The following is a 20,375-nucleotide window of genomic DNA, read 5'->3' on the forward strand; positions in this document are numbered from 1 at the left end:
TATAACACAATAATTCATCTTAATTTTATATTATATAACATAATAATTCATCTTAATCTGAGATGGTGGATGTGGAAATCTTATTCCTTCTGGTCTTCTGAGTTGGAACTACCTGAGGTGAAATAGGTGCCCATGCACTGATAACCTTTAACAGCGGCTAATGCAGCCCCTGCTGCTAAAGACAATGGAGAGCTGTACATGGCTCCCAACCCCAATGCAGCCGTACTGGCAAGTGCTGACCACTTGCAGTCATTCAATTTTTCTTCTCTTCTTATTCTTTCTTCCTCTTCCTGTCTCCTCTCTCTCTCTCTCTTCTCCTCTTCCTTTCTCTTCCTCTCCTCCTCCTCTTCGATCTTCCTCTGGGCCTCCTGGTACATCTCATTGGTGTAGTGTTTTCCTCCATTCTTCTCCACCATCTCCTCTATCTTCTTCAGCAGCTCTGGGACCTGACTGTCTTTTCTCTTGTCATTATTTAGGGAGTGATATCTGCCCCCACAGATATTGATGAGTTTCCGTAGATCTTTGCTCTCAGCCAGAAACTCCTCCACTGATTTTCCCTTCAGTTGATCTCCATGTGTGAACAGCAAGATGGTGTACATTGAGGCTTCTTCTCCAAAGTTCTCCTGGATCCACTTAACAGTGTTCCTCTCCTCCTCTGTGAACCTCCCCAGTCTGATCACCAGCAGGAAGGCGTGGGGTCCTGGGACTGACATTTCTATACACCTGACTATTTCACTTTTCATCTCTTCTTTAGACATTGTTGTGTCATAGAGCCCCGGGGTGTCGATGATATCAATCTTCCTCCCATTCACCACTCCACTCTGTTTCTCACTCTGTGCAGTCACAGACACTGGAGAATGCTCCGCTTTAAACACGTCTGTCCCCAGTATGGTATTTCCTGTTGCACTCTTCCCTGCTCCAGTCTTCCCCACCAGAACTATCCTCAGGTTAGAGGGCTGCCCTGAAACTGTGGAAACAGACAAGAAATTATTGATTTTGCAATAATATTTTAAGATAAATGCACAAGGCAGTAGACTAAAGGTCAAGAGGACTAAAAGTCAAGAGGACTAAAAGTCGATAGAGAACTAACGATCAATGGAAATAGTGGTTTTTCTGTAATAGCGAATTATTGATCAATGGGTCAGAGACATGGGAGGAATTTGTCTTGACATTGAGCCTGAAATAGGCCATTGGCCCAGTTTTATTGCAAGGAATTATGATTGGTCAACCACACGCTAGGCTTGCGTTATAAAACTACATCCCGTTCCTTTGTTCTGTGGAAAGAATCACTGAAAGGAGAGAATATCTGAGGACAGGGGAGAATGAACATCTACCTCTCAGCATAACATCTATGATTTGTCCTCTTTGAATAAACCTATTTGTCTCCCCCTGATTTGCATTGGGGTCTGTGTTATTGAAGAGTAACATCAACTGCTAACACTTGGTGCCGTGACCCGGATGAATTGGTCGTAACCAACAACAAGGAACAACTAAACTGTGTGTTGATCCAGGGAAAAGAGAGAAAGAGAGTGCTGAGCGCAACCCATGAGATTCAACTCTTCATCTCCTGATTGACTGCTAATTTATTGCTGGATGAGTCTAGACCGATAGCATTTCAAATAACCAAATCAGGTTAAAATGAGTGCATGCAATGAGTGGTACGTGTCTGTGATATATAAGGTTGAGTAATTTGTTTGCTCTGTTACAGGTTTGTTAAATCTCTATTATAGGGGTTCAAGTCCTCAATTAAAAGGTTGGAGTCCTTTATGTGAAACCTTCTTGTTGCATAGAAGTAAGTTGCTAGTTGAATAGCAATTTTTACACATGTGGGTAATGTAAGCCTTCAACAAGCTTTTGAAGTTTTATGGGTAACCAGGCCTTACAGAGACATTTTGAAAATGAAGAGGTTATAGTCCTCAACGTATATATATTATTTTTTTTGGGGGGGGGGGTTAAATAAATATATAAACATAGAGATATATATTATACAACCTTTGAACTTAATGTCATGCCATTGTTAAGTAATAAAAACCACTCTGGAAAAGGGCGGAACAGCTCCTCCAGATGTGAGCATGAAAAATATTTTAAATTCACTGTCTAGTGATATGAAGAACCATTTCAAAGTAGAGAAGTGTAGGCAAGATAAAAAATGTAAACTTTATTCAACTAGGCAAGTCAGTTAAGAACAAATTATTTTTTTCAATGACGGCCTAGGAACAGCGGGTTAACTGCCTTGTTCAGGGGCAGAACAACAGATTTTCACCTTGGGGATTCCATCTTGCTACTTTTCGGGGTACTAGTCCAACGCTCTAACCACTAGGCTACCTGCAGCTTTGAGTCAACAGATACTGACAGCGGTGATGAACAACGGCTTACGCCAACCAGAACACAGGCTGTAAAAGGTAGTAAAGACAAACCTCCAGTGACAGTAATCACACATAAATCTCCAAGGGTCTGACCAATGGGTGGTGAAGAGCAAGGTGTGGCTGATGGATGGAGAGCCAGACATGTTTTCCTTAAGGGTCTGACCAATGGGTGGTGAAGAACATGATGTGGCTGATGGATGGAAAGCCAGACATGTTTTCTTTAAGGCTCTGACCAATGGGTGGTGAAGGGCAAGATGTGGCTGATGGATGGGGAGCCAGACATGTTTTCCTTAAGGCTCTGACCAATGGGTGGTGAAGAGCAAGATGTGGCTGATGGATGGAGAGCCAGACATGTTTTCCTTAAGGGTCTGACCAATGCAACCACCAACTGTGTTCAAACACTGAAAGAATCGTTTGTTGAATTTGAAGAAAGGTTTAGAGCAGAGGTGGTTAGACACAGCAGGTTACACAACATGGAAGATGAAGGTGCTCCATTTTTGGAGGAATTGAGTGTAATCACCCATCAGTGAAACACTTTTGTTTCCACAACTAAGGACTGGGAGAGACAAAACTTCGACGACATCATCGACAGGCTGTCACGACTGGACAGAGACATCAATCAACATAATAAACCGGCTGTTAACTAGTGATTATGTTGAGATTGATTGTTTTTTCTAAGATAGATTAATGCTAGATAGCTTCTTCCCTTGGCTCCTTGCTGCACTCGCGTAACAGGTGGTCAGCCTGCCACGCAGTCTCCTGTTGGAGTGCAATATAATCGTCCATAATCCACGTCCAAAAATGCAGATTACCGATTGTTATGAATACTTGAAATCGGCCCTAATTAATAGGCCATCGACCTCGATTTGGGACACATTGGTGTTAGACAAGATAGTTTATCGTTTTGTGGGCAAATGGTGAAATCCTGGTGTGTGGAAAGAGTCTGAGGCTGTTGTGACAAATTGCAACATTTGTATGGAAAACAACACCAAGAGACGTGTGAAAGTACAGACACGACGAGCGCCTGCCCCACCAGGACCCTTCAGACATCTACAGCTTGACTACATCACACTGCCCAAATGTAAAGGACAGGAAGATGTGCTGGTCGTTGTTGATCGTTTCTCACGATGAGTTGAAGCCTAACCTACTGAGAACGGAACCCTACTGAGAACGGAACCCTACTGAGAACGGAACCCTACTGAGAACGGAACCCTACTGAGAACGGAACCCTACTGAGAACGGAACCCTACTGAGAACGGAACCCTACTGAGAACGGAACCCTACTGAAAACGGAACCCTACTGAGAACGGAACCCTACTGAGAACGGAACCCTACTGAAAACGGAACCCTACTGAGAACGGAACCCTACTGAAAACGGAACCCTACTGAGAACGGAACCCTACTGAGAACGGAACCCTACTGAGAACGGAACCCTACTGAAAATGGAACCCTACTGAGAACGGAACCCTACTGAGAACGGAACCCTACTGAGAACGGAACCCTATTGAGAACGGAACCCTACTGAGAACGGAACCCTACTGAGAACGGAACCCTACTGAGAACGGAAACGCACAAAACACAGCTAAAACTCTGATTAGAGAAATCATAGACAGACAAGTAAAAGAGACGTGGGGAATAAGTCCTGAGGGGGGACATGACGTAGCACCAGGACAGTGTGTGATGGTAAAACAAATATGTAACAGACACAATAGGGCCAAAATGGGAAGGTCATTATCAAGTGTTGCTCATAATGAGGTCAGCAGTGAAAGTCCAGGAAACATCCCGATGATACATGTCACTCATTGCAAGGTTTTCCATTGTGATGACAAAGCGGAGCCTGGAGAATAAACAACTGATTGATTAGCAATCGGGGGTCAATCTCAAGTGAAGAAGCATAGTAAGATGATCAGAACCTGATAAGCTTCTATGTTGTACACTGCAGTCATCATATTAGGGATATCTAGGTGAAATGTCCAACTTTTTCATGAAAATCGGGACATGCTTACTTCGGGAAATCTATGTGAAATATACATTTCTCTTGAAACCAGGACGTTACTTTCATCATTGTTTCCTTCGTTACAGGTTATGAGAATCTAACATCGGAAGATGTAGCAATATCCCTTGACCCAAGGACTGTACCTGAAATGATACAAGATCACCGGTGAAGTGTTCATTAGAGACGTCCTTATCAACCAGTGGGACGGAAGAAGAGTTCCTCACTACCGGCACACTGTCAGAACATCATTTCTAATAGTTATCTATGTGGGACTGATACCAGTGTGGAAGAGCTGGTCACTTTTAAAGGACTTGGTGAATGATTACCTTGCCAAGAGGACAATTGACTATTGTTGTCTTGTAGACAATTATTTTTTTGTGTGAGTTTCCTCAAATTCAGGATGTGGTAGGAATTGTAAGGGACATCATCATGACACCTGTTAATACTTATTTTCTATAACTTTGTTTGAAATCTATTTTTTATTGTAACAGCGAGTAAAATATGTCCTTTGTGTTTTATAGAAATGTAACGTGTTTAATGTGAATGATTTTATGCTTACCGCGAATGTTTTCTATTATTTTCCAAAAATACATTTGAAGTATATTTCTTTTTAAAATGGTCTAGGGGGAGTGTAAGAATATTTTATGATAAATACACAACGCAGAGGACGAGAGGTCAATAGATTACTAAAGGTCAAGAGGACTAAAAGTCACTAGAGTATGAGTTTTTTCTGTAATTGGGAATTATTGGGAGGAATTTGTCTTGACATTGAGACTGAAATAGGATACTGTTATTTTGCCATTGGCCCAGTTCTATTGCAAGGAATTATAATTGGTCAACCACAGGCTAGGGTTGGGTTATAAAACTACATCCTGTTCCTTTGTTCTGTGGAAAGAATCACTGAGGACAGGGGAGAATGAACATCTACCTCTCAGCATAACATCTATGATTTGTCCTCTTTGAATAAACCTATTTTTCTCCCCCTGATTTGCTTTGGGGTCTGTGTTATTGAAGAGTAACATCAACTGCTAACACTGATAGTGGGTGTCTTGATAAAAGGCTACTGAAAACCCTGTGTAAGTCCATGTGTGTGTGTGTGTGTGTGTGTGTGTGTGTGTGTGTGTGTGTGTGTGTGTGTGTGTGTGTGTGTGTGTGTGTGTGTGTGTGTGTGTGTGTGTGTGTGTGTGTGTGTGTGTGTGTGTGTGTGTGTGTGTGTGTGTGTGTGTGTGTGTGTGTGTCGTTCCTGGTTGAGGGTTGACGAGACATTAACATCTTATGGCTGCAGGGGCAGTATTGAGTAGCTTGGATGAAAGGTGCCCAGTAGTGCCCAGAGTAAATGGCCTGCTCCTCAGTCATAGTTGGTAATATATGCATATTATTATTAGTATTGGATATAAAACACTCTGAAGTTTCTAAAACTGTTTGAATTATGTCTGTGAGTATAACAGAACTCATATGGCAGGCAAAAACCTGAGAAAAAATCCAAACAGGAAGTGGAAACTCTGAGGCTGGTAGATTTTCAACCAAGCTCCCATTGAAATTACAGCGAGATATGGATGAGTTTTCACGTCCTACGGCTTCCACTAGATGTCAACAGTCTGTATAACTTTTTCTGATGACTCTACTGTGAGGGGGGCTGAAGGAGACAGGAATGAGTAACCACTGCCATGAGGTGCCAATTCTTTGACCATGCGCGTTCACATAAGAGTGAGCTCCGTTCCATCGCTCAGCTGAAGTCAATGTAATTCTCCGGTTGGAACGTTATTCAAGATTTATGTTAACAAAATTTTAAAGATTGATTCAATATATCGTTTGACATGTTTCTACGGACTGTTACGGAACTTTTGGACATTTCGTCAGGTTTTAATGAACGCGCTTCCCTGACGTTGGATTTGTATACCAAACACGCGACAAAAATAGCTATTTGGACATAAATGATGGACATTACCGAAAAAAATGAAAATTTCTTGTGGAAGTGGGAGTCCTGGGAGTGCATTCCGACGAAGATCAGCAAAGGTAAGTGAAGATTTATAATGCTTTTTATGAGTTTTGTTGAATATTGTGTTTTGTCGTAAAGTTTTTTGAAATCTGACACAGCGGTTGCGTTAAGAACAAGTGTATCTTTAATTCTATGTAAAACATGTATCTTTAATCAAAGTTTATGATGAGTATTTCTGTTATTTGACGGCTCTCTGCAATTTCTCCAGATATTTTGGAGGTACTTCTGAACATGGCGCCAATGTAAACGGAGGTTTTTGGATATAAATATGAACTTAATCGAACATGACATATATGTATTGTGCAATATGAAGTCCTATGAGTGTCATCTGATGAAGATCATCAAAGGTTAGTGATTAATTTTATCTCTATTTGTGCTTTTTGTGACTCCTCTCTTTGGCTGGAAAAATGTCTGAATTTTTCTTTGAGTTGGTGGTGACCTAACATAATCGTTTGTGGTGCTTTCGCTGAAAAGCCTATTTGAAATAGGACACTTTGGTATGATTAACAACAAGATTACCTTTAAAATGGTATAAGACACATGTATGTTTGAGACATTTTTATCATGAGATATCTGTTGCTTGAATTTGGCGCCCTGCACTTTCACTGGCTGTTGTCATATCGATCCCGTTACCGGGACTGCAGCCATAAGACGTTTTAAACTGCTTCTCTTCTAGTCAAATAGTCAAATAACATTCAGCTTATACACCCATATATACCAAATAAGACATGCCACCAGAGGTCTCTTCACAGTCCTCAATTTCAAAATTAAACAAATAAATAAAAAAGATGAATGGCAGGACATTCACACCAAAAAAAATATATATGTATATATTTATTTATTTGTGTGACTGTCATTGTTTTGTTACTTGTCATGTTTTGTGTTTTTTTGTGGACCCCAGGAAGAATATGCGCTGCCTCTGAAAAAGACAATGGGATCCAAATAAACAAACAAATAAGTGTGTATGTGTGTATTTGTAACTGGTGTCGTCGTTTGATGAGGAAGAATCGGACCACAGCGGAGCGTGGTAAGTGTTCATGACTTTTATTGAACTGAACACTGAACAAAATAACAAAGTGCAAAAACAAAACCGAAACAGTCCTGTCAGGTGCAGAAAACACTAAACAAAAAACAACTACCCACAAAACATAGGTGGGAAAAAGCTACCTAAGTGTGGTTCCCAATCAGCTGTCCCTGATTGAGAACCATACCCGGCCAAAACAAAGAAATACAAAACAAAGAAAAAAGAACATAGAATACCAAATCACACCCTGACCAAACCAAAATAGAGAAATAAAAAGCTCTCTACGGTCAGGGCGTGAGGGTATTGTGTGTGTGTGTGTGTGTGTGTGTGTGTGTGTGTGTGTGTGTGTGTGTGTGTGTGTGTGTGTGTGTGTGTGTGTGTGTGTGTGTGTGTGTGTGTGTGAGTGTGTGTGTGTGTGTGTGTGTGTGTGTGTGTGTGTGTGTGTGTGTGTGTGTGTGTGTGTGTGTGTGTGTGTGTGTGTGTGTGTGTGTGTGTGTGTGTGTGTGTGTGTGTGTGTGTCTGTACCTTGGCATTGACCAGTGAAGTCTTGCAGATAGAGTGTCAAGAGGAACATAATCCTCAGAGTCCTTCCTCTTCCTCGTGCCATTACTACAACTGCAGCCAATCAAAAACATGGAAACAGACAGAAATAGAAATGACATTCTAAACATGGTTATTATTCTACCGTTTCCTGGCTGCTGCTGTTAAGACCAGATAGACCAGTTAGAGGTCGTGTTCCATTACCATCAAACATCACATCTACTGTGTAGACAGACAGGAAGAGTTCAGACAATAATTAAGTGGAATCAGTATAACTGAAACCAGTACTTAATGTGTAAATCAGGAGGTGTCTGAACACAAAGCATGTGTTCCTCTGTTCCTCTGCTCAGACGTTGCTGACACCAGATCTTACAACGCCTGGATAGGTATTTTACATATCAGCTAACCACATCATGTGTTTCAGCAATCTGTCAGTCAACCATTGGTTGATGCATGCAACGTCTAAGCAGTGTGACCTTAGTCGGTACTGACAAAAACCTGCAGGTGTGTCCCTCACAGCAACAACCTGCAATATGATGGGTGTTGACACAAGGTACAGTATACTGCACTATCTCTGCACTAAACAAGGTACAGTATACTGCACTATCTCTGCACTAAACAAGGTACAGTATACTGCACTATCTCTGCACTAAACAAGGTACAGTATACTGCACTATCTCTGCACTAACCAAGATACAGTATTCTGCACTATCTCTGCACTAACCAAGGTACAGTATACTGCACTATCTCTGCACTAAACAAGGTACAGTATACTGCACTATCTCTGCACTAAACAAGATACAGTATACTGCACTATCTCTGCACTAACCAAGATACAGTTTACTGCACTATCTCTGCACTAACCAAGGTACAGTATACTGCACTATCTCTGCACTAACCAAGGTACAGTATACTGCACTATCTCTGCACTAAACAAGGTAAATGTTTCAGGTAAAAGTCTAACCATGCTTCTCCTTTCACTGTTCTACAATATTAAAACGTGTATAAATACAAACCTACTGTATAGCAGAATGTGATTGTTAACAGCTACATGATTAAACTGTTTTGACATTTTGATGTTAAGTGATGTAATCGTATGATTATTTATGCATAAATGTTAACAGACCTGGTATCAATAAAATGTCTACCTAATATTGTGCTACAGTTATTCAAATACTTAACATAGATTGTTGTACAACATTTAATTAGTAAGGTAGTTAAGTTGAATACTCACTTTTACTGTGGTTGCACAGATCTGTTAATTGTTGTCCCCTGTTGTCACAGAGAGCTGAAGCAGTGGGCCTGCTGGTTTTGCATAGCCAGGTGCCCCAGGTGGGTGGAGATTTACCTTAAGGACCAATGGAATGGTCTAAAACTCATGCAAAACTAAAGCGCCCAATGTGCTGCACCTTACATTCTGTTAAGTTTCATTTTCCCAGAAACTAGTCATTTCTAGCCAATGAGAGAGTGTTGCTAGGTAAACATGATTCTACTCAGGATAGGCAGAGTTTGAATTCTGATTGGGTGTAGCTTTTTAACCTTGGCTGCTTGCCAGAATCAGAAGATAGGCCACATCTTTGGGGAAGATGAAATGTGTTGGACACATTGGACACAAAAATGGTTATACATTAAATAACAAATTAAATTGAATTTTAAAATGTTACTTTATAGTTGCCTAGTCTGGTCCCAGATCTGTTTGTTCCCTTTCCTTTTTTTCTATTTTTTTCTTATTAAAAAAAAATATATATTAACAAATATCAACAAACAAAAGAGGAATAGTCACATGCAAACAAGCATACATACAAACTATTGACATAGCCAGGAATCCTAAACAAACAAATCACATTCATTGATAATACAACAAGTTTTAATTGCCTTTTTGTTTTTCGTTTTAGTTAAAGTAGTGCCATATTATTTAAAATTAATTTATACATTGAAAAAAGTTAGGTTTTGAATTAGACCATTTGCATTTGTGAATATTAAATTGACCTAGTATTATTAGCAGTTTAATTAAATATACTACATCTTTATCTATGTCAGAATTTCCGAAATAAATCATTATATCAAAACCATTAAATAGTACAACCGGTCCTATTTTTTTCTAACAAAATTCTGTATGTCAATCCCAAAAATTCTACTATAAATACAGGCAAAAAACAAATGGAAAATGATCTCCTACTCCATTCCACAGAAATCACAATTATAGGCAATATTCAGCTTGAATCTTTCCAAAACATGTTTCACAGGATAAATTCTATGTAACATTTTAAATGAAACTTCCTTTACCTTGTTACTGATACAATATTTGTTAGCAATTTTCCATGCTTTCCCCCATTGTATATCACCATAGATATTCAACCAAAAGAGTCTTGATGAGGGAATTGTAGTATCACAAACAATATTCCTAATCTGTTTATTACTACATTTATCTTTGATGTTAATATTGCCAATAAATATATTTTCATGTAAATCTATGTTACTTACATCAACCACAGAGGAATTAAAAAAAGATACAACCTCCCTTGGAATCGCATCAAAAACATTTGCATATTCTTTCTGTTACGAATCCCGCCGAGGATGGTGCCTCTTCCCGTTCGGGCGGCGCTCGGCGGTCGTCGTCTCCGGTCTACTAGCTGCCACCGATCCCCTTTTCTGTTTTCTTTTGAGTTTGTCTAATTTGTATCACCTGTTTTGTGTTTAGGGTAGGGGGTTATTTAAACCCAGTTGGCCCGCCGACTTTTGTGCAGGCTTGTTTTTCTGTTTGTGTTGGTGGTGTTGTTATAGTGGATTTCAGTCCTACTTTTATTGGACTATATTTTGACGCGCCCGTTGTTTGTGTGGCGTCGCCGTTTATGTGATTATTTCTGGGTGAAATAATAAATCCACTCGTTTGAGATTACCCTGCTCTCTGCACCTGACTCTTTCATGTCCACCATTGGAACTGTTACACTTTCGGGGTTATTGGAATTTTAAACTTATCAAGGAATTCCCCATATGAGAGTAGATATCCATCCTCATTCAGTAACTGACCAACCAAATTTATTTTATTCTCAAACCAGTTACGAAAAAAAGAGACTTCTTTTTAAATCGTATATCTTAGTTGTTCCATATAACGTATCTGTGAGGGGACACATTGCATTTATACGCTAACATCCTAGCTAAAATTGCCTGCTTATGGAATAAGGAAGACTTTACTGGAATTTTATCAACATATAAATTAATTTGAAGCAAAAATTCTAAACCACCAACAGAGTCAAATAAATATTTAGGGAAGACATTCCAAATACTGTTCTACTTCAGAATCCAATTTATTTTAAAAGTATTATTTAGAGTATTGACATCTAAAACCTCAAGACCTCCTTGTTCTTGGGAATTAGTGAGAATATCTTTTCGTAGATAGTGAGGCTTGTTCCTACAAATAAAATTATAAAGAATCATATTGTCAGGGTATGCGTGCAGGGCTGTAGGAAGTCAGGCGCAGGAGAGCAGATAGTTGGTAGCAAAACGGAGCCTTTTATTTGGCGACCCAAAAGCACACGGCACAAACTAACTCGAAATACAAATAAGGGTTTATTAACATAACCAAGCTTAACCAGCCTAACGTGTGCATACATGAACAGTTAAACAATACCACACAAAGACATGGGGGACAAACAGAAGGTTAAATACACAACACATAATGAGGAAAATGAGGACCAGGTGTGTGGAAAAACGAGACAAAACAAATGGAAAATGAAAAATGGATCGGTGATGGCTAGAAGACCGACGACTTCGACCGCCGAACACCGCTCGAACAAGGAGAGGCATCGACTTCGGTAGAAGTCGTGACAACAGAGTGTCAACAGGAACAGAGTCCTCTGAGTCCCTCCTTTTGCATCTCTGTTACAACAGCCAATCACAAACATGGTAACAGACGATAACCTCATTACAAATAAACAAAGTCCACAAGTCTTCTGGTTCCAAAGTTTACAGATGAGGATAAACTAAATGAGAATTTCTTCTCAAATATTTGACTTTCAAACAATCTAAACTATTAAGAGAGTAATGATATGTGGTGTAACTGTCCTAGATGTGTGGGGACTATAAAGAGAGTAATGATATGTAACTGTCCTAGATGTGTGGGGACTATAAAGAGAGTAATGATATGTAACTGTCATAGATGTGTGGGGACTATAAAGAGAGTAATGATATGTGGTGTAACTGTCCTAGATGTGTGGGGACTATAAAGAGAGTAACGATATGTGGTGTAACTGTCCTAGATGTGTGGGGTCTATAAAGAGAGTAATGATATGTAACTGTCATAGATGTGTGGGGACTATAAAGAGAGTAATGATATGTGGTGTAACTGTCCTAGATGTGTGGAGACTATAAAGAGAGTAATGATATGTGGTGTAACTGTCCTAGATGTGTGGGGACTATAAAGAGAGTAATGATATGTAACTGTCCTAGATGTGTGGGGACTATAAAGAGAGTAATGATATGTAACTGTCATAGATGTGTGGGGACTATAAAGAGAGTAATGATATGTGGTGTAACTGTCCTAGATGTGTGGGGACTATAAAGAGAGTAATGATATGTGGTGTAACTGTCCTAGATGTGTGGGGACTATAAAGAGAGTAATGATATGTAACTGTCCTAGATGTGTGGGGACTATAAAGAGAGTAATGATATGTGGTGTAACTGTAGAGGTAACAATCCTAGATGTGTGGGGACTATAAAGAGAGTAATGATATGTGGTGTAACTGTAGAGGTAACAATCCTAGATGTGTGGGGACTATAAAGAGAGTAATGATATGTAACTGTCCTAGATGTGTGGGGACTATAAAGAGAGTAATGATATGTGGTATATCTGTCCTAGATGTGTGGAGACTATAAAGAGAGTAATGATATGTGGTGTAACTGTCGTAGATGTTTGGGGACTATAAAGAGAGTAATGATATGTAGTGTAACTGTAGAGGTAACAATTCTAGATGTGTGGGGACTATAAAGAGAGTAATGCTATGTGGTATAACTGTAGAGGTAACAATCCTAGATGTGTGGGGACTATAAAGAGAGTAATGATATGTGGTGTAACTGTCCTAGATGTGTGGGGACTATAAAGAGAGTAATGATGTGTGGTATATCTGTCCTAGATGTGTGGGGACTATAAAGAGAGTAATGATATGTGGTGTAACTGTCCTAGATGTGTGGGGACTATAAAGAGTGTAATGATATGTGGTATAACTGTCCTAGATGTGTGGGGACTATAAAGAGAGTAATGATATGTGGTGTAACTGTCCTAGATGTGTGGGGACTATAAAGAGAGTAATGTTGTGTGGTGTAACTGTCCTAGATGTGTGGGGACTATAAAGAGAATAATGATATGTCGTGTAACTGTCCTAGATGTGTGGAGACTATATATCGTTGAAGAATGAAACAGTATGAATAAATTCATAAAAATAATTTATAAATGAAAATATGTTAATCATTATTTTAATATGTTGGGTAACACATTGTATAAAAGTGATAATGCCCTGGAAGCTGGTGTTTGGAGGAAATATTGACACTGTGGCATAGTTTGCAACACCTAACAACACCCGTGCCAATAACACCGGCTTGTCGGGAAAGTCATCACTTAATTATATATTTTTTCTCAGCAATTTGACAACATAATATTCCCGTAAAAAAACTGTAGATTGTTGTACATATAATTGGTGAAGTAGTTAAGTTGAATTCTCACTTTTAGTGCCGTTGTCTCCTGTTGTGACAGTGAGAGCCTATTTTCAGAGTTAGGTTTTGTTTTCCATGTAACTAGTTACTTCTAGCCAATGGAAGAGTGTTGCTAGGCAAAAATAATTCAATTCAGGACAGGCAGAGGGTGAATTCTGATTGGGTGTCGCTGTAATCAGCCTCCTCCTGACAACTTAACCCTGTCTGTCTGCCCAGAATCAGAAGGTAGACCACATCTCTGATGAAATGAATTCTGATTGGGTGTCGCTGTAATCAACCTCCTCCTGACAACTTAACCCTGTCTGTCTGCCCAGAATCAGAAGGTAGCCCACATCTCTGATGAAATGAAATGTGTCTGACACTATTAGGGGAAAAGGTATATGATTTTTATTTTATTTTTTACAGCATTTTAAAATGTAACTGTGTAGTTGCCTAGCCTGGTCCCAGATCAGTTTGTTCTCTTTCCAACTCCATTGATCACTACATACTGTAGTTGTCTAGCCTGGTCCCAGATCAGTTTGTTCTCTTTCCAACTCCATTGATCACTACATACTGTAGTTGTCTAGCCTGGTCCCAGATCAGTTTGTTCTCTTTCCAACTCCATTGATCACTACATACTGTCGTTGTTTAGCCTGGTCCCAGATCAGTTTGTTCTCTTTCCAACTCCATTGATCACTATCAAGCCATGACAATGAGTGACAAGGAGATGGAATGATGGCACAAACAGACTGTCACTCAAGTTATTAGTTGCCTAGGTTTTTTAATGTAAAGATTTTCCCAGAAGAAGACGTCTATGTGTCCAACACGTTTCATTTTACCCAGAGATGTGGCTTATCCAAGGTTGAGTTGTCAGAGGAGCTTGATAATAGTGACACCCAATCAGAATTCAGCCTCTGCCTGTCCTGAGGTGAATTATTTCTCTCATTGGCTAGAAATGACTACTTACAGGTGAAACGAAACTTAACTCGGACTATAAGGTGCAGCACATAGCTTCAGCTCTCACAGTCACAACAGGGGACAACAATTAACAGATACGTTGTTGATGAATCGTTACTTGAGAAATGAGACCAAGTTGAGACGCTGGACGCGGTGGATAAGGTATAGTAAAGACAGTTTATTCAGAGGCAAAGATATCTGGCAAAGCGTGCTGCACGGACTCGTTCGTCTAGTTCTTAGGGAACTATCGGAAGGGTCCATATACATAGTGTGCAGTGCATTTTATACAGTAAATGACGTAGGTAGATTCTGGTAGCTCGTGCTTCTGACTGGTCGTTGGAAGTGGAGGATCGTCCCCTCCAGGCTGTTGTCAATGTCCCATTGGTTCTTGGCACTGTTCTTTGTTCGTGGAACTCCCGCCTGAAACAGGGGGGGGTGTGTGTGTGTGTGTGTGTGCATGCGCGTGCTCGTTTAGTGGCATGCCTGTCTGGGTTGTTTCTGCAATGACAAGATGTTGTTGCAGACACCAGCAGCTGGCGCCCGAGGTCAGAGCGCCCCCCCCGAGGTCAGAGCGCCCCCTGCCTTATCAGTGCTCATAAAAGGTCTGAGTCAACCATCTATCTCTGTGTGTGGGAGTGAGGTTAGTATCTGTTAAAGGCAGAACGTGATTAACTGTGGGGTGTAGCAAAGTGTCACAACAAAGTCTGCTTTAATAAAGAAGGCATTATATCAGTATTATAGCTATGTGTTAAGAACTAATTTGTCTTTCGATTCCTGTCAACCCTGTATTTTTTAGTCAAGTATATGATTAGCTTTTGATTAAACTAGATCACTAAAAGATGGCGACCGACATTTCCAGGCTTGTTTTGCTACTATTTTCATTGTATAACCACGTTTTTTTATGGCTAAATATGCACATTTTCAAACAAACTCTATATGTATGTTGTAAAATGATGTTACTGGAGTGTCATCGGAAGAATTCTGAGAAGGTTAGTGAAAAAATTAATATATTTTGGCGATGATAACGATATCGCTCTCTTTAGCTTGAATTCATGCTGGGGTAACGTTTGCATATGTGGTATGCTAATATAACGATTTATTGTGTTTTCGCCGTAAAACACTTAGATAATCTGAAATATTGTCTGAATTCACAAGATCTGTGTCTTTCCAATGCTATGCTTTGTCTATTTTTAAGAAATGTTTTATGATGAGTAAATTGGTAATACACGTTGCTCTCTGTAGTAATTCTAGTCGCTTTGGTGAGATTTGTGATGGTGGCTGCAATGGCAAACTATGATTTATACCTGAAATATGCAAATTGTTCTAACAAAACCTATCCTATACCATAAATATGTTATCAGACTGTCATCTGATGAGGTTTTTTCTTGGTTAGTGGCTATCAATATCTTAGTTTAGCCGAATTGGTGATAGCTAGTGGTGTTGAGAAAAAATGGTGGACAAAGAAAAGTGGTGTATTTTGCTAACGTGGTTAGCTAATAGATTTACATATTGTGTCTTCCCTGTAAAACATTTTAAAAAACAGAAATGATGGGTTTATTCACAAGATCTGTATCTTTCATCTGGTGTCTTGGACTTGTGATTTAATGATATTTAGATGCTACTATTTACTTGTGAAGCTATGCTAGCTATGCTAATCAGTGTGGGGGGGGGGGTGGGGGGTGCTCCCGGATCCGGGTTTCTGAGGCAGTAGAAGTTAAGAACTAATTTGTCTTTCGATTCCTGTCAACCCTGTATTTTTTTGTCAAGTATATGATTAGCTTTCGATTAAACTAGATCACTCTGAAAGATGACGTCCGACATTTTGAGGCTTGATTTGCTACTATTTTCATTGTATAACCACGTTTTTTTATGGCTAAATATGCACATTTTCGAACAAACTCTATATGTATGTTGTAAAATGATGTTACAGGAGTGTCATCGGAAGAATTCTGAGAAGGTTAGTGAAAAAATTTATATATTTTGGCGATGATTACGTTATCGCTCTCTTTGGCTTGAATCGATGCTCTGGTAACGTTTGCACATGTGGTATGCTAACTTATCGATTTATTGTGTTTTCGCTGTAAAACGCTTAGAAAATCTGAAATATTGTCTGAAATCACAAGATCTGTGTCTTTCCATTGCTATGCTTTGTCTATTTTTATGAAATGTTTTATGATGAGTAAATTGGTCATACACGTTGCTCTCTGTAGTAATTCTAGTCGAGTTGTGATGGTCGGTGCAATTGTAAACTGTGATTTCTACCTGAAATATGCACATTTTTCTAACAAAACCTATCCTATACCATAAATATGTTATCAGACTGTCATCTGATGAGGTTTTTTCTTGGTTAGTGGCTATCAATATCTTTATTTGGCCGAATTGGTGATAGCTAGTGGTGGAGAGAGAAAATGGTGGACAAAGAAAAATGGTGTATTTTGCTAACGTGGTTAGCTAATAGATTTACATATTGTGTCTTCCCTGTAAAACATTTTAAAAAACAGAAATGATGGGTTTATTCACAAGATCTGTATCTTTCATCTGGTGTCTTGGACTTGTGATTTAATGATATTTAGATGCTACTATCTACTTGTGAAGCTATGCTAGCTATGCTAATCAGTGTGTGGGGGGGGTGGGGGGTGATCCCGGACCCGGGGTAGAGGCTCGTGAAAGGTTAAAAACTAACTTGAATGCCATCTGCAAATACGAGCCTAGTCGGTTTAGCCACGGAAAAAGTCAGGAACCTTCCCGTTAGCCATGATTGGCTGAGATAATGGATGGGCTGGATATGCCAAGAGATGAGATCGGATTGGTCTGCCATGTAGCATGCTTCTGTCTATAATGTGAACTGCTCAGTATTTTCACATAGCATACATGGCTACATATGTATATAGCTACATGGCATACCAATCCGAACTTATCTCTTGGCAGCCCATCCATTATCTCAGCCAATCATGGCTTTCAATCATCTTTAAAAAAAAATTATAACGTTAGCAATGGACTGCTCTCAACAACATTGCTGCCTTGAATTCAGCAGACGCTATAGACAAAGATCATTGGGGGAAAGTTGTGATGGACTACTACTACTGTCACTGTGAACTGGAGTCACAATGATAATAGTCATTGACTCAAAGCAGCATTTCAAACGTTGCTTGTTAGGGGAGGTAGTTGTAGGAACGTTGGAATGGTTTAGTCGGCTTCCTCAATAGTTGGTCCAGATGATCCACCGCCTACAGGAGCGGCGAACACCAGCACCAGGGAATCCACCAGTCATGCCTTCGTTCATACCACCAGCACCGGGGAATCCACCAGTCATGCCTTCGGGCATACCTCCAGCACCGGGGACCACCAGCCATGCCTGGTGGTCATGCCATCAGGCATACCACCGGCCATGCCATCAGGCATACCACCAGTGGACAATACTTTTTTAATGGTTAGCTCAGAATAAGACCTTCCAATAGTTATTAATACATTTTTTATTTATTAACTTTTACTTATTGAGGGTAGCCCAAATGAGACCAGGGTCTCATTCCCAATGGTGCACTGAATACAAACATTTTCTCCCAAATAGGAAGAAAAATTACCATGACAAATAGAACAAGGAGAATAAAAATAAGCACAAATAACCAACTCAACACCACAATTTCAACATATAAACCACCACAATCAATCGAAAGAACTGCAATCCGCCTCCCGAGTGGCAAAGCGGTCTAAAGCCCTTATCGCAGTGCTAGGGGTGTTGCTACAGACCCGGGTTCGATCCCAGGCTGTATCACAACTGGCTGTGATCGGGAGTCCCCATAGGGTGGCACACAATAGGCCGGCATCGTTCGGGTGAGGGGAGGGTTTGGCCGGGGGGCTTTACTTGGCTCATCGCGCTCTAGCGAGTCCTTGTGGTGGTCGGGCGCCTACAGGCTGACCCCAGTCGTCAGTTGAATAATGTTTCCTCCGACACGTTGGTGCGGCTGGCTTCCGGGTTAAGCGGGTGGGTGTTAAGAAGCGCGGTTTGGTGCGTCATGTTTCAGAGGGCGCATGACTCGACCTTCGCCTCCCGAGCCCATTGGGGAGGTGCAGCGATGAGACAAGATCGTAGTTGTGGAGAAAAAAGGGGTAAAATACAACCTTCATTGAAATAATTCAACACCAGAGTCCTAACCTGCACTAGAGGCTCCAGGGAAACAAGATGCAAGGAATGTTGTAGGTTATTCCAACAATGGGGGCAATAAAACTAAAGGAGTATTTACCTAAATTGGTGGAGACCAGAGGGACCTCAAGAGTTAATTAATCTTACGAGCGGCTTTGGTGGCTCCTTCCTTCATACATTATTAACACAGTAGGTACGTTGGAAGCTGCTGTAGTAGAGCTTTGTAAACAAAAAGGGAGGAATGAAGAGATCTACGGGACTTTAATGTGGACCAGCCAACCTTTTAATACAGGATGCAGTGGTGAGTATTAAACCTGTCACCTGTGAAGGGCACTATAGTAGACTGCAGCCAAAGGTTTAAGAGTAGTGGCTGCTGCAATCTGATAAATGGTGTCACCATAGTCAAGAACTGTCAGGAAAGTTGACTGTATAATCTGCTATTAGGGAGAGGCAAGATCTAGTCTTAAAACAGAATCCCACTTTGCATACAGATGAATATTAAAAGTTTTAACAGATAAACCAATATTATTTATATTAGTAGTAAAGAGAACAGGTTCCAGTAGCAGGAAACTGGACATGACACCATCAGAAATCACACATTGAGTCCTGTCTGACAGATCATTTTCAAACCACTTTCAACAAGCCTGATCCAGGCCTATGCCAGTCCACCTTTAAATGAGTGTGATGGTCAACAGTGTCCAAGTCTTTATCATGTTTCTGATCAAAGTAGTTGAACATCTAAAACAAGTGTAGCAGCTGAACCTGCTCTGTCCAGGTCTGACACCTGATTGGTTCACATTAAGAATATAGTGGGATTCTAACACCTGATTGGTTCACATTAAGAATAGAGTGGGAAGTTTAAAAAGTTCTTAGTTGACAGTTGGCCCGGGATTCTAGAACTTTGGAAAGGCAAGATAATTGGCAAATTGTACGGTAGTTATCTAAGTCAGAAGGATCTCCTCCTTTATGTAGGGGGAGGACATGTCCTGCTTTACAGTTCTTAAGGACATCACCAGAAACAACTGTCAAGTTATAATATATAGGTCAATGGTTCTGTGATAACTGGTGCAGAGAGTAAGAAGGGATTACGTGAATCAGCTATGGATATATATATATATATTTACACTCTTTATCATAACACATAGTACATCATAGACATGAAATGGGGAAATGAAGATACAGTTTGTGAGTCTGTTAGTGCATCGTTCTCTACAAGGTCATGTGACTAGGGGACTCTAGTAGAATGATATGCATTTTCAGAGTTTATCCTTTCTAATAATTGTCCAGCTGAAGATAAATGGTTATTAAAGTACCACACATGTAAATGTATTCTAGTATGGGACCAGAGGCTGTGAAACCCTGCTGGGACAACAAGGGGGAGGGGGATACTAGTCAGTTGTACAAATGAAATGTGTCTTCCACATTTTCAGAATCAGAGAAGTGCAGAGGGCTGCCTTAATCAACAGCCACATCTTCAGCACCTGGGGAACAGTGGGTTAACTGCCTTGTTCACGAGCAGAACAACAGATTTATACCTTGTCAGCTCAGGGATTTGATCCAGTAACCTTCCAGTTACTGGCCCAATGCTCTAATGTCCTGGCGCTCTGCCAACCCCAAGGGGGAGGAGTTGTTTAAAATGTTTTACCACTTTACAGAAGTTAGCA

At 40.2% G+C, this 20,375-nt stretch overlaps 1 protein-coding gene across 1 annotated transcript in view; it reads right to left on the reverse strand.

Annotated features, from left to right (window-relative positions):
- LOC139541723 (GTPase IMAP family member 8-like) overlaps nucleotides 1-20,375 on the reverse strand; it is a 49,019-nt gene that overhangs the window by 8,730 nt on the left and 19,914 nt on the right. The window contains exons 7-8 of the mRNA XM_071346688.1: nucleotides 17,091-17,097; nucleotides 83-967 (exon numbers count right to left, since the gene is read on the reverse strand). Coding sequence (XP_071202789.1) covers nucleotides 83-967; nucleotides 17,091-17,097 — 892 coding nt within the window. The remainder of the gene's footprint in view (nucleotides 1-82; nucleotides 968-17,090; nucleotides 17,098-20,375) is intronic.

Source organism: Salvelinus alpinus, chromosome 2 (genome assembly GCF_045679555.1).
Source record: "Salvelinus alpinus chromosome 2, SLU_Salpinus.1, whole genome shotgun sequence".
Taxonomy (NCBI): domain Eukaryota; kingdom Metazoa; phylum Chordata; class Actinopteri; order Salmoniformes; family Salmonidae; genus Salvelinus; species Salvelinus alpinus.